General features: G+C 48.5%; 3 protein-coding genes across 5 annotated transcripts; 2 read left to right on the top strand and 1 right to left on the bottom strand.

Moving 5' to 3' along the window:
* The first annotated feature begins 1469 nt into the window (after positions 1-1469).
* JPT1 (Jupiter microtubule associated homolog 1) lies at positions 1470-12491 on the top strand. 2 transcript variants are annotated; one of them, XM_058817206.1, is made up of 5 exons: positions 1470-1609; positions 4172-4311; positions 4920-5017; positions 7439-7466; positions 11526-12491. In XM_058817206.1, the coding sequence occupies exons 1-5, from the start codon at positions 1554-1556 to the stop codon at positions 11672-11674; spliced, it is 471 nt and encodes a 156-aa protein (XP_058673189.1). In that variant the 5' UTR covers positions 1470-1553; the 3' UTR covers positions 11675-12491. The 2 variants fall into 2 exon arrangements, with proteins under 2 accessions (XP_058673189.1, XP_058673188.1); XM_058817205.1 differs by having other exon boundaries at positions 11511-12491.
* Positions 12492-13408: 917 nt separating this feature from the next.
* NT5C (5', 3'-nucleotidase, cytosolic) lies at positions 13409-20942 on the top strand. 2 transcript variants are annotated; one of them, XM_058817338.1, is made up of 5 exons: positions 13409-13625; positions 19010-19110; positions 19195-19255; positions 20014-20128; positions 20208-20942. In XM_058817338.1, exons 1-5 carry the CDS (start codon positions 13443-13445, stop codon positions 20348-20350), a joined length of 603 nt encoding a protein of 200 aa, XP_058673321.1. In that variant the 5' UTR covers positions 13409-13442; the 3' UTR covers positions 20351-20942. The 2 variants fall into 2 exon arrangements, with proteins under 2 accessions (XP_058673321.1, XP_058673322.1); XM_058817339.1 differs by lacking the exon at positions 13409-13625 and adding an exon at positions 18829-18894.
* ARMC7 (armadillo repeat containing 7) lies at positions 20574-23136 on the bottom strand. The gene is made up of 3 exons (XM_058817340.1): positions 22948-23136; positions 22723-22866; positions 20574-21885 (listed from the first exon to the last, which is right to left on the bottom strand). The coding sequence occupies exons 1-3, from the start codon at positions 23012-23014 to the stop codon at positions 21548-21550; spliced, it is 549 nt and encodes a 182-aa protein (XP_058673323.1). The 5' UTR covers positions 23015-23136; the 3' UTR covers positions 20574-21547.
* Between the last annotated feature and the right edge of the window lie 1615 nt (positions 23137-24751).

Genomic DNA, 24751 nt, shown 5'->3' with positions numbered 1-24751 from the left:
TTCCCCTTTAATCTATCTCTAAAAAAATGATGCAACAGAGAATTCCCTGGGGATCTAAATAGTGGTTGGAGCTTAAAAAAAAAACAAAGCAGGATTTTTCAAAATGGATCCTAGATTAGAAAAAATAATACATTGGTCCTGTTTGTGTACATTTAACAGTTCTTGTCTTTCATGATCTCTGTTAATATTAAGGCTGGTGTTTAATTCAGATGCTGGACGACTCATGTTAAGCATAGAGAGATGTAACACAATCCTTGTGTTCTCCAGACCAAAACAATACTTTTCTTTTGAAAGTGTTTTGGGGGTATTAAGGGCTGTTATTAGTGGAAACTTGGGGGGGTAGCTGGAAAAGATGGATTTTCTTTCCCCTTTCTTCCTCCTTTATGCAGGTGCTCATTGAAATAATATTGCTGATGCTTAGGTTTGGAGTAGAAGGTGATCAGGGAGGCATCTGTGTCTGGAAGTTTCAGGGAGCCCCCAGTCACCAAGCCAAAGGTGGATGTGACAGATGGCTCAGCAGCCAACCTGTGGTGGTTTAAAGTCTGTCCTGTGAGCTTTGTGCTGGGGCTGGAGGGAGATGCACGACCCAAAATGTGCAGCCTTGTGAGCAGCAGTGCTGGGCCTTGTACTCCAGCTGCACTGGCTGTGCTGCAACTCAATTTTCATGCAATAATCCAAAATAATAAATTGCAGATTATTTTATTCCGCCATGATTTTTGAAGTGTTGGCGTTCCCCACCAGGCCTGTGCCCTGCAGGCCCTGGGCTGTGTCCCAGCCCTTGTCAGATCCAACATCTAAAGCCACCACAGCCCTGTGCCAGCCCGTCCCGCACCGCCATGGCCTCGCTGCGGTTCATCCTTGGAGCTGCTCCGTGACAGCTCTGAGGCACCTGCGGGGCTTGTGCGGGCCGGGCACGGCACTGTGTGTGAGGGAGACCGGGGGGGTGCCAGGGGTGGGTTTGGTGGCGCGACGGCCGCTTCGGTGGCGTGTGCTGGGCGGTGCGTGTGCGGACAGGAGCCTTGCGGAGGCGGCGGAAGCAGCGACGGGACGCTCGCACATCCCGGACCTCCGGGACCTCCCACACCGCCCGGCACGGCCCGGCCCCTCCCGGGGCCCGTCGCAGGGGCAGCGCCGCGGGGACTTTTGTCTGGCCTCAGGTGCGGCTGAGCCAATCACAGCTCGCCGGCGATGAACGACGGCTCTTCCGCCAATCACCAACAGCAAGTGCCACCGCCCACAGCCAATCACCGCAGAGCAGACGTAGTGCTTCACCAATGGGCTTTTAGCGGTGAGGCAAGGCGCCTCGGAATAGACGGAGAGGCGGGGCAAGTGGGAGAATGGCAGGGCGCTGTCCAATAAGAACTCGCGACTGCGTTTGAACCGCCCAATGAGAAGGCCGAAGCTGGGCAAGGCTTGCGGTGTCTATAAAAGTTGGGGCGGTGCGGGCGGCGGCCGCAGTTGTCACCGGTAGCGGCAGGGGCGGTGGGCAGGAGCAGCTCTGTCCCCGGGACCGTCACTGTACAGAGCCCTTCCCTTGCTCCGACCCTTCCGCCATGACCACCACGGCCACGTTCTCGGGCATGGATCCCAATGGCAGGAACAGCTCCAGGTCTGCGGGGGCCTCGAGGATCGCTGGGACCCAGAGGGCGGTGGGGCTGGGGGTCCCGGGGAAGGCGTGTCCGGAGCGGTGCTGGGGCGCGGTGCCGGGGCGGGGGCTCCGGCCAGGCCGGGGCTGTCGGCATGTGGTTCCTCCCGGCCTCTGCCGGGCGGGCTGGCCGGAGGCGGGGGCGGCCGCGCCCACCCGGGTGGGCTGCGGGGGCATCCCGGGGCCGCGCCGTGCCCGGGGGAGGGAGGTGCGGGAGCTGCCGAGACCCGCCCGGGCCGCTCGGTGCGGCCCCGCCGCCGCCGCCGAACAAAGAAGGGAGGCGACTCCCCGCCTCGCCGCGCAGCCACGGCGCGGGGGCGGGGGGCACCGCGCCCCTCCGCCGCCTGTCTCCCCCCATCGCCGCGGCCCCCGCGCCCCTCGGCCCCGCGAAGCCGCCGCGGGCTGGGTGGGGCCGGGCGGGCTCCATTGTCTGCGCTGCCCGGCCCCCCTGCCCGCCCCGCTCTGCCGTGGGGGGGTTCGTGCCCGTTCGGTCCGCGAGCTGACGGTGCTCGGGGCCGGGGCCGCCCGTTCCCTCGGGCCGCGGCACCGCTCCCGGGGGCGACCCGCGGCTGGAAGGGGCGGGGGCGAAGCGGAGCCCGTCTGCAAACAAAGAAAACTTGGCAGGTTGGTCTGGAGGAGATGCACCGCGCTGGGCCGGGCACCCGCGCTCTCGGCAGTCGCAGCTGGAGAGGATCGTGTCGTTTTCCACGCTATCGTGGCTTTTTTCAGTAAGGTGTTGGCCTGACAAAGCGGATGCTTCCTGTTCCCTTTTGGCGTTCCAGGGTGATTTTTAAAGTGAAAAAAAAAAAAATCTTTACAGAGCTTGTTTCCAAACCTTTTGCCAGAGCTCTTCCTGGAGCGTGGGTGGATTTTCGGTGGACATCACTGGGTATCAGGTGGAATTTTAACAGCATTTCATTGCTTCAAGTGTTAAACGTGGCTTTCATAAAGCAGATTACAGCATTTCGAGGCTGTGAGAGGCTTCTAATAAAATCTGCCAGCCTTTACCTGAGGCTGGTAAAAGGGATTGATTATTCATTTTTAACAGTTTGAGTGATGGATATTTTTCCCCCTTCAGTTGCCTATTCTGTTAATGTCATTAAGGCTGTCAGTGGAAACTGTGGTGCCCTTAAGAGAGTACTGGTTTCACTGCTGTGCTAAAAAGAGGGGATCTAAGGTTTGGGAGCAAGCCCTGCTTTGAACAGACTGTTCTTCAGATTATTGACTGCAACAGCTATAACCACAAAAATAAACCTTCTATACATTTCCTCAGAGAAAAAAAATATAAAGGAGTAATTCAAGACCATTACACGGGCATCTTGATTCAGAAAGGAGACAAAACAAGTCACAATAAAACATGATCTCCAGTGTGCTGGGATCCTCCCATTAGCAGCTGAACATTAGTAATCCTTAGAAAAAGAATTTTCTTAGGAAAAGTATTTTTCTGGTTATGTAACAGTAAATATCCATGTCACACACCTTTAGGACTCTCCCTTGCCGTTGGGGTGTTTGAGCTCTGTGGACTGGAATGTAACAGACACAAATTCTCCCGGGATGTGAGTTGTACAATTGGACATGCTCTTTGTGTTGAATTCCCAGGTTTGGAGCATGAACAGGCTGAGTACTGCTTCATGTTCTAACTTTGATTTATTAAATTATTTGTTAAGAAGAAGAAGCGTGCACCATCCTTATTTGCCCTGGTGTTCATTTTGGAGCACTGGAGGTCTTGAAAGCCCAAGAAGCCCCAGGTTCAGTTGGTGTCCTCACATCCCTGGGAGTTTTGAAAGTTCTCACACACAGTTTTGTTCTCCTGGCTCTTGTCTGGCTTCTCCAGCTAACAAAAGATCTCCTGCTTATGAAAATAAGATCGGGAGGAGTTTATGTTTCAAGATTTATTTTCCTGCAGCTGTTGATTTTGGTTGGGTTCTGCAGGTTGGAAAGCAGACTGCAATCAAGCTCTTGAAGTACTGAGCAGGCTTCTTTTGTGTTTAAGAGCAGATTGTTAGATTTAGGTTACATATCTGGAGCTTTGTACACGTGTCTCTCCTAATAATAGTCAACTCCAAGCTGTTTAATTTCAACTTTTGCTTCTAGACCAGCAGCATGCTGCAGACTTGAGGGTTTTTTCCTGAGGAAACAAATCTAAATAAAGGCTGCAGCACCTAGCCATCAGTGGTGCAACCAGTCCTTTGGTTCAAGCTTCAGTCTTTGCTGTGCAGCCAGTTTGATGATTAAAAATGAACCTTCCCAGGGTACTCTTAAAAAAGCTGGAATTTGACATGCCCACATAGTTATTTTTATTTTTGATTTGGCTCAGAGTGGTGGGACCAGCCCTTGGCGTGATACTGGATGGAGCAAGGGCACAAGCAGAGCACGAGAGTGTTTTATTTTTGTAAGTGCCACTGAAGAGCAGTGGAGATGCAGTGCCAGGCTGGAATTCTGGCAGGAGCTTACCTGGATGGTTGAGGTGATGTGCTGGAGTGCAGCTGGGGCTGGCACAGGGTGTGAAGCTGCCTCTCTCCACAGAGTGCTGCGTCCTCCCGGCGGCGGCTCCAACTTCTCCCTGGGCTTTGATGAGCCCCAAGAACAGCCCGTGAGGAGGAACAAAATGGCATCCAGCATCTTTGGAACTCCTGAGGAGAACCCCCCTTCCTGGGCTAAAGCAGGTGAGGCTGTAGTGCTTTGTTTCCACATCTGCTGATGGGCATTGATTCATTTCGTGGCTCAGCCTGATGCTGCTGGTGGCTGGTGTGGAAACCAGAGTTCCCTTCCTTCTTGGTACTTTGGGGTTATAAATGATGTCTGCTTGCAGAGAATCGTTTATTTCTCATTAATTTCTTCCAGAAGGGTTTATTTTATGCGAGTGCTAGGCATGTGGCAAGCAGAGAATTGTATTTTCAATGCAGTTTCTCCAAGTTCAGTCACACAAGTGGACTTGAGCCTTACTGTTTGGAGTAGCCCTGCTTGCTCTTGATTATTCAGAGGCAGTTTAGCCTCATGTTCTCACAGTTGGATTTAAGCTTCCCTTTCTGCCAGTATGGGGGGCCTTGGGACCCCAAACTCAATCTGTTTAAATGACACTCTCACTGCATGGGGTGCTGCTGTAAGACAATAATTTGTGAGGTATTGTCTAAAGGACCAGGACTTTTTAGATTGGTAAAGCCCTAATTTCAAAGAAAAACCTCTCCCAAAGTACCCAAACCTGTGACTATTTATGATTGCTTTCACATTAAGTTTATCTTGGAACCTGATTAGACTCAATCTCTGGTTGTAGGGGCTAAGCCAGGTGAAACCAGAGACAGCTGTGAATCCTCTGGACCACAAAGAACAAACTCAACTGAAGCAAACTGTGGAGACTATGTAGATCCCAAGGTCAGTACTTGACTACAAAAGAGCCTGATAATGGACAATTCACACTCTGTGTGGGATTGATTTATCACGGATGTTCACACAGTTGGAAGCATTGTAGGATTTGAATCCTTTCTCTCAAATTTGTTTTTTTCATGAAGGCTCCCCTTTCCATCTGATTCTCTTCCAGTATGCTGAGAAAGAAAGGGCTGGATTTTTCACAAGGACCACTTTGTAGAGCTCTTAACCCATCTCATTGCTGAGACAGTAATGAAGTGATGTGAAATCCAATTTAAGCTCTGTGTGTGATTGTGGGTTTAAACATCTCACAAACAACAGTTACTACAGCAGACTCTGTGTGGGTCTGACAACAAACCTGGGTTCACATCCCAGCAAATTCTTACCTCAGTCGTTTTAGTGCTTTTTTTGTTTTAATAATACCATCAGGTGTGTTATTTTCTAAATAAACTCTTTACCTAGTAGCAATATGGAGCATAATTTATAGTGGTAGTGGTGTTAAGTAAAATTTGCTAGATATGTAATTATATTTAATGGGAAAAACAGGGTTGTTTTGAAACACAGTAAATTCAGTAAAAAAACAGTAATTTGTCTGAACTTAGATCCCTAGGAATGTAGGATAGCCTCTATTTGCATGAACAAAGTGGAAAAAATAAATCTTATTTAAAACTCTCCAGCCTTAGGTTTTCTAAAAAGAACTGGGTGGATAAACAATTATCTGAAACGTTGTAGCCGACATCTTTTATCTTAGGTTTTATTTTGGTAATTCATATCAAGCATCACAACCCATTTTTGTTACTAGTTGTAGCTTTAAGTCACAAAACTGTTCTTTGGTATAAAAAATGTCTTGTTTCAATTTAGCGACTCTTGTTTCAAATATAAAGGAATTTATTTTCTGTGGTATATTTTCAGCTTTAAATTTAACTGTTTAGTCTAATTTTTTCGAAATTGTTTTAAATACTGTGGTTAGCTTTGCAAACAGATTCTTCCCATGTGGAATACTTTACTTTTATGCAGTAATTCGGGTGCGAACAGCTGGAGACTTAAGGTGATACATTTGTGTCAGTTTCTGTGCTATTTTTTAATCCAAATTTCTGCAGTTTCACTGTGTAATTAGCAATGTTAGATCTATGAAAGTTGATAAATCTGATGCCATTGGAGAACCTTGGCCTGCTGCTGGGAGAATCCCTATCTTTGTGTCAAGCTGCAGCCTGCAAACACATTCAGCATTTAAAGAATGTTGAACTGTTATGTAGTGAAGGAAACTTCATCAGGGGAAAAAAGCTGATCTGTGTTTCACAAATGAAGTTAAATACCCTGGAAAGAACACATGCTCTTGGCCTTGCCAACAGATAAATGCAAAGAGTTGCTCAGTAGAAAGCAGAGGATACTCCACTCTTGCTTGTTGCTGTTGGTGTAATTTTTTTGCCCTTGCTGCTGGGCAGTGGGAATATTCTGGATCCTGTCAATGCTGCTTGATTTGGGATGCTCTGTGCAATAAAGTGTTCTTACCCAGCTCTGTCCTTCACTGTGGGAGTAACAAATGTGCCATGTGTCATCAGGATTACTCCAATATCTGTTTCAACTTCTAGAAGTATGTTAGACAAATAAAGAACTGGTTAAATTATAAGTGAGTCTCTAAGAAATTGAAATTGAAATCCATGATTTCAATCTGCAGAATTATGAGTGCAGAGCCCACTGTGCCACTCTGGGCTCTGTCCCTCAGAGCCATTTGGGTTCTGTCCCTCAGAGCATCTTGGGTTCTGTCCCTCAGAGCCTGCGGGGATCTGTCCCTCAGAGCCTGCTGGGTTCTGTCCCTCGGAACCTGGTGGGATCTGTCCCTTGGAGCCTGTGGGGATCTGTCCCTTGGAGCCTGTGGGGATCTGTCCCTCAGAGCCATTTAGGATCTGTCCCTCAGAGCCATTTGGGTTCTGTCCCTCAGAGCCTGCTGGGTTCTGTCCCTCAGAGCCATTTGGGTTCTGTCCCTCAGAGCCTGTGGGGATCTGTCCCTCAGAGCCTGCTGGGATCTGTCCCTCAGAGCCTGCGGGGATCTGTCCCTCAGAGCCTGTGGGGATCTGTCCCTCAGAGCCTGCTGGGATCTGTCCCTCAGAGCCTGCTGGGATCTGTCCCTCAGAGCCTGCTGGGATCTGTCCCTCAGAGCCTGCTGGGATCTGTCCCTCAGAGTTGTGGGGATCTGTCCCTCGGAGCCTGTCGGGATCTGTCCCTCAGAATCTGCTGGGATCTGTCCCTCAGAGCCTGTTGCTGTTCCAAAAGTGCCTCCGTTAGCCTGTAGCTCAGAATGCAGTGCCGCATAGAGCAGTGTGCCCAGACACCATGGTCACACCATGGAGGAGTATCCACTCCATGGAATAGGAAAATGCTTTATGAAACATGAGAAGTAACATGTTCCTCCTCTCTCTTTTCTAGGGAGGAGATGTTGGTGGTGACATTTTTGGTAAGTAACTTCCTTGGACTCCTCTAGTAAAAGCCTGTTGCAGGTGGCTTTGCAGTAGAAGAAGATGTAGGATCCATAAATGGTCATTTACTAGGAGAGAGGCAGCCTGGGGTTGTCCCTGGAACCCATCAAATCACCAAAGTGACCAGCTGCTTCACTGGAGTGTGGGCATGGAGGGAAATGTGGAATGCTGTTGCTCATCAGGCTAAAAAGGAGAACTGTCCTGTTGGTTTATTTTGCTAGCAGCTGTTGGTGCCAAGATTTGTCTGAGTACTGGAAGGTAAGGTGGAAACTACTGCAAAGAGTTCAGTTATTGAAAGGCCAGGCAGCTGTTAGAGTTGCTTATAATTAAATAGGACAGTCAACATAATTGACTTTAGTTTAGCAGTTTGCTTCTTTCCCATTGTCCTCTGATACAGCAAACTCCACATTCACAGGAAGAATCAAACCCAGCTACTGCTTCTGCAAGTGTCTGTGTTAACCAGCTCTTGACTTCCTGTTGCTTTTTAAATGCTGATTTTTGCCAAGGAAGTTGATCTGCATACTGTAAATCTCCTGTAAACAGGCATTTCCCCTTGAAGTGCTTTTTCTAGCTCTGAGGCTGGAAATGCCTCCTTTGCAAGATCCCCTTTAGGAATATCTGACTTCCTGATGACAGGAATTCGTGTGTTGACTGCTGCTTTCCAAGTGCTTCTTTCAACACCTTGGAGTGGTGGGACATCCCTGGGGCCATTAGCACCTCCATGTCCTGAAAGGACACTTGCTGGGAGGGGAGAGAGCTTTTCCAGAACATTTCTTCTACCTCTGTGCCTAAAATAAGCGTATCCTCTCTAGCAGGCTGCTTCTAATCCAACTGTACAGGCTCTAGGATTTCTTTCCCATGTCTGTCCAATCTTAATTAGCACTGTAGGCATCCAGTGTTCATGCCTTGACTAGGAGGATGTGGTTTGCTAATAGAAGAAAACTGCTCTGAGGGCTCTGCTGCTTTTCCTGGTGTTTGTTTAAACCAGCTCCCCACAGGGCAGAGGAGATCCCACAAACAGCAGGGAGGTGAGAATGGCTGAGATGCCAGGAAGCAGAAACAGGGCTGGCTGAAATTCAGAGTGCAAAGTGGTATTCCTGACTTTTTAAAAAGTTCACATTTTCACAGGTGTTGTATTTGTCTTTTGGTTTGTTTCTGGCAAGTGACAGTGAAGGAGGTTCTTATCAAGGGTCAGGGGAAGCTGTGCTGGGAGGTGGTTAAAAAGCAACTGTTATGGAAAGTAACTGGGATTGTTTCTTGTTGTGGCCATGACTGAAAATTAAATTTTTGATGGTGGCCAAGATTAAATAAAAATGGCAGGCAAGGGTTTGAATGTTAAACTTTCACTGATAGTACTTAGGAAGGAGTAGAAATTAATGCGTCCTGGAAATGGTGTCTGTGGCAGATACCTGAACATCCTAATGGATTTTTAAATTAATTCCTAGCATTGATTGCTTTGGGTATTGTAGCTGAGTGGACTGTGTGTCTGGTCTGTCTGTCCCTCCTCCCCTGGATTTTCCTGCTGTGGGATGGCAGACCTAGGCTGCTGAACATCCCACTGGCACACCTGGGACTTGTACTGGCCTTGCAGGGCTGTCTGTGGGGCTGGGAAAGGAACAATGAACACCTCCAAGCAAAAGCTGTCTGCTGACAACTTCACAGCACAGCCAGATTCTTAGTAGGTTTCTGTAGTTAAAAAAATGGTTAATCTTTTGAATATGGGAATTATTTTCTCTATGTGACTGATTATAAAACCCCAAGTATGTGTCAGGTGGGATGTGTATATTTATTAATCAAGCTTGTCTAGGTTAAAAAACTGATTTATTTTGCAGCAGGGTTCTTGTTTCCTCTTTGGAAGCTGTAGTTCCTTTCTGGGCATCAGTTCTCAGTGGCTTGGAGTGCACTGAGCAGGGAGCTATTTCAGGAATTAGACCCTTTCTGAGAAGGGAGGAGCTTTAATATTTTATCTGATCCTGTTGGTTTTACCACTTCACTCATCAGGCTGGCAAACTTACCTTGATTATGTGGGAAGTGCTAACATTTATCAGCTACACAAGGAGCTACAGAAACTTTCCCCAAAGCCTCCTGTGCTGGAAATTCTTGTTTCCTTTGTGATTCAGGGGCAGTGTGAGCTGAATGAATGCGAGCAGCCAAGGAGAATCAGGCAGTGCCTGAGTGTACATGACCCACAGGAAGGTGGAGCCTGGGCCCTGCACAGTGCTGGGACTGTCCCCAGGCAGGGACATTCAGCCCTTGCTGACTCAGCAGCTGCAGGAGCTTCAGGCTTAAAATGTGCTGTTAACCCAGCACAGCTGAAACAAACAGTTAATGAGCACAGCAGAGGATCTCTAGTGGAGATTATTCCTGCGTGCATGGGGACTCTGCTCAGATGCTGGAGTTCTTTGAGATTATTATAAGCATGGATACAGAGGGAGTTCAGTGGGCAAAAGTTGGGTTTTGGTGTTTCTGATAACATTTTGCATTGGAAAAAAACCAGAATTGACACAGGATGTGAGGAAAGCTGCTGCTGGGGGTAGGAAGAATAGGAGGCAAAGGGTAGGACTTAGTAATTACCTTTCAGGTTGCAAAAATGAGCTATGGGAGATGATGCTGGAGGTGGTTTTATTCAGTGCCTTTGTCTGTGACCTGGAAAAGGTAATGAGCAGTGAAGTCTCCAGTTTTGTTGGTGATATTTCCTTTTTCAAGTAGTCAAATTGTGCTGATGGTGGGAAAATCTCACTGCCAGAAGGACTCAGCTAAATGAGGCAGGCAGGTATAAAGGCAGGATAATCCCTGTGTAAGCAAGTGTAAAGGAATGAATCTGGGGGATGAGGGGGACAACCCCCCAAAAACTAAACCATGGCAGCCTTGTGTTCAGCTCTGTGCTGTGGCACTCCCAGGATCTGCCTCGAGTCCTTCCCCTTGAAATTCTTTGAGATGTTTGGAGGTGCCAGCAAAATACTGAATGTCATCAGGGAGAGGGTGGAAAATTACTTACTTTTTCCTGTAAACAATGGTAATACCCCCATATCTTGGATTGTGTGTACAGTCTTTGACACATGATGAGCAGGGGGTTATAGTGGAGGTCACAGGGAAGGTGAAGGAGAAGATGAAGGGGTGCAGTGGCTGCTCTGTGGGGGGAGATTGGGTAGTTGTGCCTGTTCAGTTTGAAGGAGAAGGCTGGGAGAGGAAAATTGGTCAAGATCTGCTAAATCATGAAGCTTAAGCTGAATGTGCAGCAGTTCTTTGAATTCTCCCAACCCAGAATTAGTGATCATGAGAGGAAACAAAGGGATCTGTTGAAAACAAGTGAGGTTCATCTTCATTCCCAATATCAGGGACTGCTTGGTGCTGATTTGGGCCTTTGGCTCAGAACTGGTCATGCTAATCTGTAAAAATGTGAGGTGCTGTACTCAATTGTCAACAATTAGTTGGTACATTGTTTGCTCCAGTATCTAAAGTGCTTCCTGTGAAGAATTCCTTCTGTGCCCTGTCTTTACTTGTGGTTTGCTCAGAAGGATTTAAAATAAACTATCATGATCTCTCCAGGGAGTGTACAATCAGAGCCTCCCCATGCATGGCTGTTCCCTGGTGTGTCCTGTGTGAAGCCTCAGAAGTGTGTCAGATCCTTTCCCCTCCAGTTAGGGAATTTGGGATGCAGTTTGAGCTCTTGCTGGTGCTGCTGTGGCTCCCAGCACCTGCTCAGACCTGAGTGACAATGCCACAGTCACAACACTGAGTGATTATATGTGGATGCCTTCAGCTGCTTGTCATTAAAAAATGGATTGCTGGTGTCCCCTAATTGCAGCTGGCTTGAATGTGGCTCTTGCTGAGGGCCTGAGACTGAGCTGTAAGGCCTCAGATTTGATCTGAGAAACACTTCTGAGGGCTGAGTCTGCCCTGCCAGTGGGTGACAGCACTGGAGTGTGTCTGTACCCCTGGAGAAACCTGACAGGAGCTGAGCTTCCGTCTGAGCCAGCCAAACATCTGGCTCTCATCATCCACATCAAACACTTTAAAAGCTTCTTTTCTTCTAGAAAACACTGAGGCTGATGTAGAAGCTGCCCCAGGTCAGAGTGAAGAAAAGTCCCTGCCTGCTGCACCTGTTCCTAGCCCAGTAGCACCAGCACCTGCACCCTCCAGGAGAAATCCACCCGGTGGCAAGTCCAGCCTAGTGCTCGGTTAAACCTTTCCCTTCCTGACTGTTTTGAACTTGTGTCTGTTTTCTTTCCCCCATGCTTGTGAACTGCACAACTTGAGCCTGACTGTACATCTCAAATTTCTTTCATTAAAAAGAAGCACTTTATGTACTCCATCTTTTTTTGAAATTAAAGGGTTTTTTTCCACTTCTGTCCTGTGTTTCCCCCAGATCTACTGGAAGTGACATGAGTGTTTTCTAGTGATAGACTTGAGGGAAAGCTTTATGAAGTATTGTAATGTAATTCAAAGGAGAGTAGCTTGGTTCTAAGTGTGCTTAGAGGGTTTTTGTACTGAGTTTTTTTTAGAACCCCTTAGCTTTACAAGGGTCTAGAATCCTGGTTAACCAGGCCAGCAAACAATCAGCAAGAGCAGTCCCTTCCTCCACATGTGGGATTTAGGTATCTAAAAGTCTTCATTGACTGCATGTGGTAAATGCCTTGAGCCCTGCTGTGCCATATAAATCATTAAGTGGTTAATGTACACCATGCTGCCTTTAAAAACAAAAGAAATCTTGATACTGGACTACTCTGACACAAGGTCTGTGCCAAATAGAGGGCTGATGACCAGAGCCACCTGGCCTAGCGCTGGGAAGGGGCTGATTCAGACTTTATTCAGTGAAGGTGGAGTGGATCATATAAATAAGAATTACAGGGCATTTTTTTTTACAACTGACTCAATGCTGTGCATGATCATGCTGGTGCTTGACCATGAGGTGAAAATCTCATCCTTTAAAGTGTGTGTTGTAATTTCACAAAGCTGGATTGTTGCTTAAAAGTAAATAATATAGAAATTTTGAAGCAGTGTTTCCTGTGTGGGTTTTATTTCACGGGTTTGGTTTTGCTTTGTTCTCAGTTGTCCTTGTGTCAGCCAACCTTCCCTGCTCTAACAGAGGAGAGTTCTTACACCTGGCTTGAGGTCACCACCATATATGCTGACTTCCCCTCAAGAGAAAATCTTATCTCTTCTTTTTTGGCTTCTAGATCAGAGAACTGTGGAATATGGCTTGATATATATTATGGTTTACCCAAAACACTGTTTTTCCTCAAGGGAAACTGAGAAAAGTTTATTTTCCTCATTAAAAAGAAAAAAACAAAAAAAAAAAAAAACAAACAGAAGACCCTAAAGATGGACCAAGCCATGAAGTTCTCTGCTGTTCTGGAAGGGCTTTGCTGCCCAATAAGCCACAGCAGAGCAACTCTATGGGGCTGCTGTGTTTTATGGTGCTTTTCCCACCCTTCTGCAGGAAGAAAGCACCCTGAAAGCCTGAAAGCACCCTGGCTTTCCAGATCCCTGCTGGAGAAGCCCTGCCCTGGGGTGCTGAACCTACCGAACTGGATTTGCTGTGACTGCTCCTCCATCGAGGGGCTTCCCTGATGTACACCGTGCCCTGCACAGAGAGCATATTAATTTAATCCATAAATTAATATTTCCTTTGCACGCCTCGTGCCCAGGGGAGCTTGTTAATGCTCCTCGATGGATCAGAAGATGGTTCCGTGCTGCTGAGGCGGCTCTGTGCTCCTTTCTCCTCGGGCCGGGACCTGGCGGGGTCCCGAGCGGTGGCGGGGGTGGCCTTTGTGGCTTTTGCTCCATTCCCGCTGGAGCCCGGCCCTGTTCCCGCGCGGGGCTGCCCTCAGGGCGTTCCGCCCCGCCCCTTGATGCATATTCATGTGGATATCTGCATATGCATGAGCGCGCTCGCTGTGCCGGGACGGGGGCGCTCCGGGCGGCAGCGGCGGGCGCGCTCCGGGCTCGCCATGGGCAGCGCGGCCGCGCCGCTGCGGGTGCTGCTGGACATGGACGGGGTCCTGGCCGACTTCGAGGGCGCCGTGCTGCGGGAGTTCCGCGCCCGCTTCCCGGCGGAGCCGCGCGTGGAGCTGGAGCAGCGCCGCGGCTTCTCGGTGCGGGAGCAGTACCGCAGCCTGCGGGAGGACCTGGCGGTGAGTGCGGGCCAGCGCAGCCTCCCTGCCCGCCGGGCTCTGCAAGGCTCAGCCTGGGAACAGAGATTTTTACAAAAACCTTAAATTACCTGCAGGTTTTTTTTGTCTAGATGGGATTCGTTTAAGGAATATTCAAACAATAAGTCGTGTTTGTTTATGTAATTAATAACCGAATTCGTGCCTACTTACTGTATTTACAGGTTCCTAGTTCCAGGAACTTTTGACCATCAATAGTCATTGATCAGAACTCTGGCAGTTTGGAGCCTGTGGAAATGCTGACTGGATTCATATTCCTGTCTATCAGCCAGTGGCAGGAGCCTGCACTTTTCTGTAGGACAGGAGGGAAATGAAATTGTCATTTCTTAGCAGTAAAAAACCAGCGGGCTCAGTACATGATCTTAAAATGAGCAATAAACTTGGGGAAAGTGTCCAGCACAGTCTGAATCAGCATCTGTTCCATTTCCTTACAGGGTCCTCGACTGTCCTGTGGTGACCAGAAGGAAGGGTGAAGTCTGGATTTACAGTATTTGTAATTTTGCCTTGCAGATCTCTCTGTTACTCATTCAGTCATTAGCAAGCATTAAAAATAGCAGCGGTTTGCATGGATGGAGGGTGTTCCACCAGCTTTCTCCTGCTGTTCCTGATCTCTTACCTGCTGTGCACTCAGCTTGTCAGGGCATGCAGAGGGAATATGGCTACAGGATTTTGTTCTGTACTAACTCAGATAGAACAGACATAGTTCTTGTCCTGCTGTGGAGCAGTGTTAGGGTGTGCAGAGCGCTCAGGGAGCTTTAAGTTATTGTTCTGCTGCAAAGCAAGAGCAAGAACATGAGTAGGTAAAGAAGAAGATGGTTCAGTGAATGGTTTGATGGCAGAATTCCCACACACACGTCCCTCTGTAAAGGGCTGGCTGTCCTGATTATCAGTGCACAAATTAAGGCTGCATGAAACACAAAATTAGAAATATTGTGAATCCAGACTTCATCCTTCCTTCTGGTCACCACAGGCCAGTCTGGTTCCTTACAGGACTCTAAGGAAACTGCTGATCCAGGCTGTGCTGAACACTTTCCCAGAGAAGTTCATTGCTCATTTTAAGATCCTGTACTGGGCCTTGGAGTTTTTTACTGCTAAGAAATGACAATTCACATTCATTTCACTCCTGTTCCATAGTGAGGTAAGGGCTCCTGCATCAGAGTAAGGGGCAGGAGTGCTGGATCCAGTCAGCATTTCCACAGGCTCCAAACTGCCAAGTTCAGATCAATGACTATTGATGGTCAAAAGCTAGTCAGTAGACATAAATTTGGCTACTACATAGCATAAACAAACATGATTTTTTGTTTAAATGAGTATTCCTTAAATGAATCCCGTGAACAAAAAAAAAAAAAAAAAAAAAAAAAGGAGAAAAGGTGCAGGTAATTCAAGGGGTCATGATTTTTATTTTTTTCTTTTTTGGAAGGACTACAATCTGATCTATGAGAAAATTGCCCTTTGTTCTATTTCTGGAATCCCCATGCCCTAATTTGGTTCATGCTCATCCTGTTCCTCCCCAGACCTTAGGTGTGGCAATGAAATAACCAGATAACTGGTTTGGATCCCAGCACACCAGCAGTGACAGAAAGCTCTTATCTTACTGTTCTAGCCTGACTTCCTAAGGAAATAAGTTTTATGGATCTGTGCTGTGTGTCTGTCTCCTTCAGTAATCTCCTGGGGCTTTGGGCTGGTTCAGGTATCTTTGGCAGAACAGTAAATTTATAGTTTTAAAGATGTAAGGCTCCTTTGGGGTTTATGCAAATTCCATCCATTAATTAAAAACCAGAGTCCTTGTTTGTTCTGCTGTGGCTCTACAGAGTGTCTGTGGGACAGGAGAATCCCTGTGGAATGTCTCTCCTTGGCTCCAGCTGTAGGGAAAGCTTTGGCAGGAGCCAGCAGCCCACACAGGGCAGTTTGTGGGGCCATGCAGGGAAATGCACCCTGCAGTTTGTCAGTGCTGAAAGGAGGGGGGCAGCTGGACACCGGGGGATCAGCTGGACACCAGGGGATCAGCTGGACACGAGGGGATCAGCTGGACATGAGGGGATCAGCTGGACACCAAGGGGGGGCAGCTGGACACCAGGGGATCAGCTGGACATGAGGGGATCAGCTGGACACCAGGGGGTCAGCTGGACACCAGGGGATCAGCTGGACATGAGGGGATCAGCTGGACACCAAGGGGGGGCAGCTGGACACCAGGGGGTCAGCTGGACACCAAGGTGTCAGCTGGACACCAGGGGGTCAGCTGGACACCAGGAGATCAGCTGGACACCAGGGAGGCAGCTGGACATGAGAGGATCAGCTGGACACCAGGAGATCAGCTGGACACCAGGGGATCAGCTGGACATGAAGGGATCAGCTGGACACCAAGGGGGGGCAGCTGGACACCAGGGGATCAGCTGGACACCAGGAGATCAGCTGGACACCAGGGAGGCAGCTGGACATGAGGGGATCAGCTGGACACCAAGGGGGGGCAGCTGGACACCAGGGGATCAGCTGGACACCAGGGAGGCAGCTGGACATGAAGGGATCAGCTGGACACCAAGGGGGGGCAGCTGGACACCAGGGGATCAGCTGGACACCAGGGGATCAGCTGGACATGAGGGGGTCAGCTGGACACCAGGGGGTCTCTTTGTGGCAGGTGTCAGCTGTGTCTGTCCATGAACTTCCAAGGTGTGGGATATTCTCCTGGCAGGGCCTGGGAGGTGCTGGGATGATGATTTATGCATCGCCTCTTCCTGAGTGGTGTTCATGCTTAGCTGGTGCTGAGCAACTGCCCCTTGAAACTTGAGCCATTACTTTGTTTTTGTTTCTGTTTTGATTGCAAGTTGATCATTGATTCCACACTGTAAATCCGTTTTATTTAGAAGGACTTCTAATCCATTTTATTTTGTTGAAGAGTTTTTCACTGCACTTGCCTACCTCCCCTCCTGTGTGTGTGGCCATTTTGTTGGTGGGGATTTGTCCCCACGTTTCCTGGCCCCAGGCAGTTTCAAGAAAAAGATTCAACATCCCCACCAGTGGGGAATGTAAAAGGATTCAACATCTCCACCAGTGGAAATCTAAAAATTTATAGAATGATTTTGAAGTCCTGCAAATGGGAAAACATAGGGACAGATGTAGTCCCGCCAGTTTTGTATCCAAATTGTCATCTTACTAATGCAAGGAAAGCACTGGTGGCATGAACGTGAGGAAAGGAAATGGTTTTACTTTCTTTTTCTAGTCACTTTTTTATGAGAGGAAATGGCTTCTGGTTCCAAGAGCCATCAAAACAAATTTCTTTCTCCAACAAAGCCAGACTTTTTTGTGATGTGGTGGAAACTTGCCAGTTTCTGGTGTCTTGCTGAAGGATAAAAGCTTTCAGACATGAGCCCCAAGTCTGTAATTCAGTCTCCTTGGAACACCTCCAGGGAATTGTTGCTGGGATCAGGGAGGCTTTGCATGGAAACAGAGATCCAGGCAGATCTGATTGCCATGTCTGAACCTAGACAGGCTGCTTCACCTCTTCTGATCTGCGTGTGAAATCAGGCAGTGCTCCCAACTTCCTGGCTGTTGATTTATGAGCATTTGTAGGTGATGATAACTGAGTGAGCTTCAGGATCTGGGAGTCTGGCTTAATGCTCACTCTTCCTCACTGCTGCTTAATTGAAATGGGTTTTTGTTGATGTTCCACTGGTGGTGTAGAGCAAGGAGACCTTCAGCTGGAGTCTAAAGAGCTGGATACTTCTAAGCAAATGCTGCAGCCTGCCTTTGAAGAATACTAAACATGAATTAAGTTTTCCAAACAGTTCAGTGGCATGGGAATATATGACTTTGATGCTTGTGGAATAATGCTGCTTTGCCACCTCTGAAGTTCACTATGTGACCCCAAGGAAGTTAAGATTTGTGTGTCTCAGGGTAAAGAGATACTGGAAGCTTAACCTCTCTGTCTGAAGGTGAAACTTAGGCCTGGAAGGGGCCTCAGCCCTGGTGCTGCTGTGGGTCCTTTGCCATGATGGGTGTGGGATAAGGAATGGGAAAACCCCTCAGCTGTGACCTGCTGTGAAACACTCGTTTAACACAGGCCACTGAATAGTCACCAGGGAGCAATTCTTAAAATTAACTAACCAGAGCTGGATTCAAACCAGTAAATTTTCTAATAATAAAAGGTGTGAAAATGTCTTACCAGCAAATTAAGAAGAAAAGGGACAGTCCTACCTGGAAATTGCCCTGGAAATACTGCTCTTCCTTTCAGAGATTAAAGATACCGCTGTACTGTATCCTATTAAATACCTTTTGGACCCATTTTTGGCTACATTAGCCTGGGATAACATTATTCCTCCAGAAATCTCGTTTCTTTTCTATTTACACTCACTTAAAAATGATTCTACCTTTCAAGCTAACCTCCTTCACCACTTGTTTATCATTGATTTCCTGTCTGGTTGGTGTGGCATCCCACCTGCCTGTGTGGAAGGCAGGTTTACACCAAGAGCAGGTGCAGACCCAAAAGGGATAAATCCCTTTTGATCACAGAGCTCAGCCCAGTGCTGGGCCTGGGAGGGGAGCAGTGTCCCACAGCACCCTCACACCCAGCCCAGATGGGGCTCATGGGGTGCACAGATCGCCTCTCACAGAGCCAAAAGTTCTCGGGGAAGCACAGGGATCACCTGTGAACTTCCTGCTGCAGTCTCAGACTCTTTGGAGCAGATTTTCACCAGCCCATGACCTCAGGGGAACAGCTCCATCCAGGCTGGAGCCAAGGCCACCTGCTCCTTCAACAATATTTGAAGTGGGTGGTTGAAAATCAAGAAGCAACAGACATGGAGTTTTCCCAGCACTCTCATCCTCATCCCTCCCTCTTGCTGAAGGGATTCCCCCAGGTGTGGCTGTGCTGGCCTGGCCATTGGCATGGTCACCTCTGTACCCTGTTTGCTCTGAAGGAGAAGGAGGCTGATGGGCAGTGCCTGTGTGTGCCCTCCCCGGTGAATTCCTGAGCCCTCAGCTAATCTCAGCCAAATGTGACAGGAGGAGAAGCCTCCACTTTGTTCCTTTGGTTTTCATCAGAGCCAGCTGAAAGATACCTGCTGGGAAGGGGTGGGGTGGGAGCTCTGCCTCCCTCAGCCCCCACAGAGACTGCAATGGGTTGGGGCTGGTTGTGAGAGCAAAGCCAGGCCAGGGGCAGCTCTGCCTCCTCATGAGCCACCAGAAAGTAACTTCTCCTTCTTGTGTGCCCAAGCTGGACCTCTCTCAGAACCCAAAGGTGAGACATTTTATAATTCAGTGCTGGGGGGAAGCACCAGGCTGTTACACAGGGGGTGACTGGAGAGTGATGTGACAGGGCACAGCCACTGCTCATGGTCCTCTGTCTCCTGCAGGCCAAGGTAGCCAGTGTCTATGAGTCGCCTGGCTTCTTCCTAAGCTTGGATCCAATTCCAGGAGCCCTGGAAGCTGTGCAGGAGATGTTCCACATGCAGGAGTAAGGACACTTTGCACCCTGCAGCCCTTTTCCAGGATCTAACACACTTTCACTTGCCTGCTAACAAAAGCTGTTTCTTTTCAGTACTGAGGTCTTCATTTGCACGAGCCCTCTCCGGAATTACGAGCACTGCGTCGTGGAAAAGGTGGGAGAGAATGGTTTTTATTGAGTTTAATGCTGCTTTTGCAAGGCCTTGCTGTTTCATACTACCCAAGATGGAGCTACTCCTTTCTAGAGACAGTAGCTGCTCCAGCTGCCAGGCTTCCCTCAGTCCCTGTCTGAGGGATAGGTTCTCACACACACAGAGCAGTAACTCAGGACAGGCAATCTCCAAGTGCCACATGGTGCCAGAATTGCTGTGGAGCATGTGAGCCCTGGGCTCTTGGAGCTGGGCTGGGACCAGCTGTGTCAGCAAAGGAACTGTTGTAGTGTGACCCACAGGGATGGGGTATTCCCAGGGTATTCTACTCTGGAGAACCACCAACCAACAAAACCTACTTCAGTCTAAGTCTGGAGCCTGAGATGTCCCAGAAGAGGTCAGTGCTGTGTGGAGGAGGAGGCTGTAGTGTTGGAATAAATCCTTTTTCTCTGTGGTACCAGAATGGAAGGGGGGACTTTGATCACTGGAACGACTTAGATGGGTACAACCCATGTGCTCTGGGCAAGCAGCCAGTGCTTCTCACAAACTCCCCAGCTGGGCACAGCCAGGGCAGTGCTGAGTGAAGGCTGTCACACAAACAGGTTTAATCAGCACCCTGGGCCACAGCCAGTCTCCATGTGGGGATTCCTAGACACAGATAAGGTTTACAGGGGGAAGAAATTGCTCTATTAGGGCTGGTCTGACAGGGGTGATGTGCAAACTGAGAGCACAGCAGGATTTTCTCCTGTTCCTTGTCTCTGCAGTATAAGTGGGTAGAGAAACACTTGGGACCCGAGTTTGTGGAGCGGATTATTCTGACCCGAGACAAGACCGTGGTGGCTGCTGACCTGCTGTTTGATGACAAGGACACCATCCAAGGTTTGAACAGCATTTCCATGGCTGGCTGCTGGCTGGGGAGCTGATTCCAGCTGATTCCAGCTTTGCCCCCTTCCCACAGGCGCGGAGCCGAAGCCGAGCTGGGAGCACATCCTGTTCACCTGCTGCCACAACCGGCACCTCCAGCTGCCGGCCCCGCGCCGGCGCCTGCGCTCCTGGGCCGACGACTGGAAGGCCATCCTGGAAAGCAAGCGCAGGCAGTAGTCCAGGAAGGGGATGCTGTGCTCTTCCCACTGCCAGGAAACAACCAGCCCATCCCCTGCCATGCCCAGGAGGCACTGTCACTGCAGGGATCAGCCAGAGAAGAAGAGAGCTGCTCCTGTCAGACACAGTGCTCTGGGTTTCTGGAAGACTGCTCTGCACTTTTAATCTCCGTAGTGTTTTGGATGTTTGCTGTTGGAGAAGAGAAACTATAAACTACAAGCAGCTGTGGTTGGATTTTTGTGTGTGTTTAACCTCCTGTTTGTTTTGTGCTGTCTGGGGGCAGAGGGGAGAGAAAAAGAGGAAGAAGGGTCTGACACGTGAGCAGACCCAGTGTGGGTGTCTGACAGGAAGCACTGGGCTCAACAGTCAAATCTTTTAAATGTTATCTATTTAGCCACCCTGGTTATTGGATTTTCTCTTGCCTCATGGCTGATAATGAAAAGAGACAGGGCTGGCTTTGATTTCTTGGCCTGTGTGCTTCTCACACAGAAATGATTACACAGCATTTAAGTTAATGTTTTATTAACAGAAGCTTTTACAAGACAGCTGTTCTCATGAGCTGGACTGCCATGACCCCCTTCCTTTTTTTTTTTTTTTAATTACTTCACCTTTCTCACCAGTGGTAATAAAAGACAAACTTTCCACTTCTTCATTTATAGAGTAGCTACAGCCTGCCCTATGTAGTGATTGTGTTGCTGGCTACCTGTGCCATGATTAGAGGATGGCGTAACTAGTGCCACAGGGATGGAGAGATTGTGAATTGCCAGGGCAGGGAAACTCCTCTCTCTGCAGGAGGAATGCATTTCTGTGACATTTCAGTGACTTGACACTTAGTATCACTTGTCAGGGGCACTGAAGGGGAGACTAGTAGCACAACTAGCCAGGAACTGGAGTGGACATAATTCCACCCAATAACCTGAGCAGAACACCCCTCATTGCTGGGAAGGGTTGTTTGTGCAAGCTGGGTGCTGAGCTGCACTTGGCGAAACACTTTCCAATGTGCAGCCATGACCTGATTTATTTTAAATATTTGCAGGCTTAGCTAGGTGCTTGGCCCAGCTGCTGTGTTAGTGCTGTTCCTTCCTGTTTGTTAACCCCAGCACTGGTGGGACCAACTCCCCTCTTTAATGCTGCTGTCAAGAGACCTGCTGAGCAGAAAGTGAGAACAGCAGGAGGCTCCCCTCTCCACAGCCCTGCTCAGTCCTTGGGCAGAGGAATGCCCACTGCCGTGTGCCTGCTGAGGCTCCTGGCCTCCTCCACCTGCGCAGGGCTGCAGTAGTCCTGCAGGAAGATGGAGGCCAGGTTGCTGAGGCGCGTGTTGGCCGAGAGCGAGAAGCGCAGCATGCACTCCACCACGGGCAGCGCCGTGGTCTGCGCGCGCGACCGCGGCGTCGTCAGGAACATCAGCGTGGTCACGGCCGACACCACGGTCTCCTCGTTGGAGCTGGACAGGCAGTTGATGATGGACTCCACCCCGTTGGCCTCCAGGATGTACTCTTTGTTTGTTTTATCCAAGCACAGGTTGCAAAGACCACCTGGAATGGCAAGAGGAAAGTGTCTGAGGTGATGCAAATTCACCGCTCATGCTGTTTCTAACATCCAGATCTTCTGTATGGATAGAAAATTCTTAAAGATTCCCTAGGCCAGGTGTTTTTGATTGTTTCAGACGATTTTCCACGAGCACACTCCTCCAGCGTGTCATTAGAGGGCACTGTTACTGCTGCACATAACTGCTTCCACAGAATGATTCCAGGAATGCCCACTCATCCCTACTGGAAGACACAAGCCAGCAGTTTATTGCAGGTGCTACAGAAAGCCAGAGAATGGAGGTAACAGAGTTAGTAGCCAAGAAGCACAGAATGTTTGAAACTTGAAACTTCGAGATGCAGCCACACACCTTAAAAATCAAATCCATTTAGTATCATCTCACAGAACCACTCACAGCATCTGGCCCCTTAGCTTATGTTCAGACCATGAAAAATCGTGGTAAGGCAGTTCTTCAAAAGATTTATTAAAATTGTCAAGTAAGCATTCTAGAATACCAGCTGCCAATAGCAGAATGGACCTGTATAATGGAATAATCTATGTATTAATGACTGCATCTCTACAGGAGAGATTTCAGTAAAAGGTTAATCAGGTAGTGTTTGGGATAAAAAACTAAAATCCTTTCCAGATAGTGTCTTCATTAAGCTCTGTACGGACATGGAAGACACGCCTGCCTCTGACTTCCTTCCCATTCTGCACTAAACGAGGCTTTATCAGCACAGTGTGAGTTTGTTTTTGGAGCATTGGGGCGGGTTAGGGACCAAACGGAGCGCGGGGCCGGTGTCCCTGCCCCGGTGACAGCGGAGGGTGCTCGGGGCTGCCCTTACCCATGGCAAACTCCACCAGGGTCTCGTTGTCCTCGGTCAGCATATCCAGGAACAGGTCCAGCACCTGGAGCTGCCGCAGATACTCGTAGTTGCTGGGATCGTAGGCGAAGTTGGCCAGGTTCGCCAGTACCTGCTCCTTGGCCTCTGCAAGGGAAAAGGAAAAGGGTTGGGGGTGTGAGGAAATGCTGGACACGGAGAGGGCCAGCGAGCAGCGGCGTTTGTTACCTGTGCTGTCCGTCACCTGGAACTCGGTGACAAGCGCCTGCAGATACTCCAGCCGACCCAGTTCCATCGGGGAACACCGCACCGGGCTGCCTGTTCCCCCGGGCAGCGTGGGCTCAGGGACCGGGTGTAGCGAGGAACGGAGACGAAGAGGCCGCCTCCGCGCGGCCGGAACAGCCCGCCCGCCGCCATTTTGTGGGCGGGACAGGGCGGTGCCATCTCCCCTCAGGAGGCGCGGGAGCGGCCGCCATTTTGTGGGCGGGGGGCAACGCTAGTCTCAGGCGATGAGGTGGTGCCTGCTCCGCGTCTCTGTCTCTTTCTAAATACATGATATATAATTATATACTTTATATAAAAATAAATGAGCCTGTGTTGAGATATTTGACTGTCTCATTATATGGCAGTGCTTTGCTGTTAAAATGCTTGGTTTTGCAGAGCAGCTAACCTTTCCCCACTGATTACTTAAATAATTTTCATCTCTGTGTATGTTTTGCTGTTCCATCCCAATGCTGTTGTCCTTGCTGCAGTGCTGCTCCTGGATCAGTTCCAGTTTAAATAACGGGATTGCAATACATGAAGCTGAGGGAGAAAAGGTAAAAACAGGGCACAATACTTGCACAATGAGGGAAATTATCTGGGGGGGAAAAATGAAACAAAGCCAGGGAGTGAATTAAAAGAGCAGCAGGTGATTCTGTTATGAATAAGAAGCTTGACTAGGCCAATATTCAAGCAGCAATCAATTTATTATTTAATGTGGTAAAGTATGAGCAATACAGCGCTGGGTTCAGTGGGGGAAGTTTTCCCTCCAACTGCACACCGATAATTGATGGTTACAGGTATTCATAGGGGCATTCATCAGTTGTTTTTCAGCAGTTTCTATTTCCAGTCTTTTACTCATCAGCAATTTTTATTCCAAATTTTTACATCACAATTCTATACACTATTGTGATTTTAATTTCTCAGATCACAGAATCACAGAATCACAGAATTTTCAAGACTGGAAGAGACCTATAAGATCATCTAGTCCAGCCGATGTTCTAACTGTTCAGCTAGATCATGGCAGCAAGTGCCACATCCAGTCTTTTTTTAAATTCTTCAAGGGATGATGCCTCTACCACCTCACTGGATAAATGATTCCAGTTTCTGACCACTCTTTCTGTGAAGTATTTCCTTCTTACTTCTAACTTACATCTAGCTTGACGCAACTTGAGACTGTGTCCTCTTGTTCTATCCGTTGTCGCCCGGAGAAAGAGGCCGACCCCCAGCTCACTACAGCCACCCTTCAGGAAGTTGTAGAGAGTGATGAGGGATGTATCTCAAAGGAGCATCCCCAGATGGTGGTGGTCCAGTTTCTGAAAGAAGAAAGACGAATCCCATCTGATGGGGTCCAGCTCCCCAGATGTGTGTCCACCTTTTAATTGCAGAGACTATAAATCTCATTACAGTGATATCCAGCTTCCCTTTGGTTGAAACCATAAACCCTTGAGGTGATGTTCATCTTCCTTTCTCAAGCTGTTTTTCTCTGCTTCAATAAGGCGTGAGATAAACATATTTCCTTTATATATATTCCAAAGCTATAGTTTCAAGGATACAAGTAATATTCTAAAATTATACTTCAAAAGGTTATTATTGCAGAGCTTTTTATGGATTAAATGCAAGCAAAAAGCAACATCTTTAACACCTTAATTCCAATGCTCCTAAATCAACCAGGGTTAATTGCAAACAAAAGATAGGTTCAAAGGCCTTTTTCCATGCTTTATTTTCCTCAGTTATTATTAGAATTCACAGCTCTCCCATTGTCGGGGTC

The sequence above is a fragment of the Ammospiza caudacuta genome, chromosome 19 (genome assembly GCF_027887145.1).
Source record: "Ammospiza caudacuta isolate bAmmCau1 chromosome 19, bAmmCau1.pri, whole genome shotgun sequence".
NCBI lineage: Eukaryota > Metazoa > Chordata > Aves > Passeriformes > Passerellidae > Ammospiza > Ammospiza caudacuta.
This window is presented reverse-complemented; position numbering and strand designations above follow the sequence as displayed.

Bases quoted from the DNA above. Each gene is read 5' to 3' on its own strand.
- NT5C (XM_058817338.1), top strand. From the start codon at position 13,443: ATGGGCAGCGCGGCCGCGCCGCTGCGGGTGCTGCTGGACATGGACGGG. The intron at 19,256-20,013 runs GTGGGAGAGAAT...TTGTCTCTGCAG, and splicing joins AGCACTGCGTCGTGGAAAAG to TATAAGTGGGTAGAGAAACA. The intron at 20,129-20,207 runs GTTTGAACAGCA...CCCTTCCCACAG, and splicing joins TGACAAGGACACCATCCAAG to GCGCGGAGCCGAAGCCGAGC.
- JPT1 (XM_058817205.1), top strand. From the start codon at position 1,554: ATGACCACCACGGCCACGTTCTCGGGCATGGATCCCAATGGCAGGAAC. The intron at 1,610-4,171 runs GTCTGCGGGGGC...CTCTCTCCACAG, and splicing joins AATGGCAGGAACAGCTCCAG to AGTGCTGCGTCCTCCCGGCG. The intron at 5,018-7,438 runs GTCAGTACTTGA...TCTCTTTTCTAG, and splicing joins GAGACTATGTAGATCCCAAG to GGAGGAGATGTTGGTGGTGA.
- ARMC7 (XM_058817340.1), bottom strand. From the start codon at position 23,014: ATGGAACTGGGTCGGCTGGAGTATCTGCAGGCGCTTGTCACCGAGTTC. The intron at 22,867-22,947 runs GTAACAAACGCC...TTTCCCTTGCAG, and splicing joins CCAGGTGACGGACAGCACAG to AGGCCAAGGAGCAGGTACTG. The intron at 21,886-22,722 runs GTAAGGGCAGCC...TTGCCATTCCAG, and splicing joins CCTGGTGGAGTTTGCCATGG to GTGGTCTTTGCAACCTGTGC.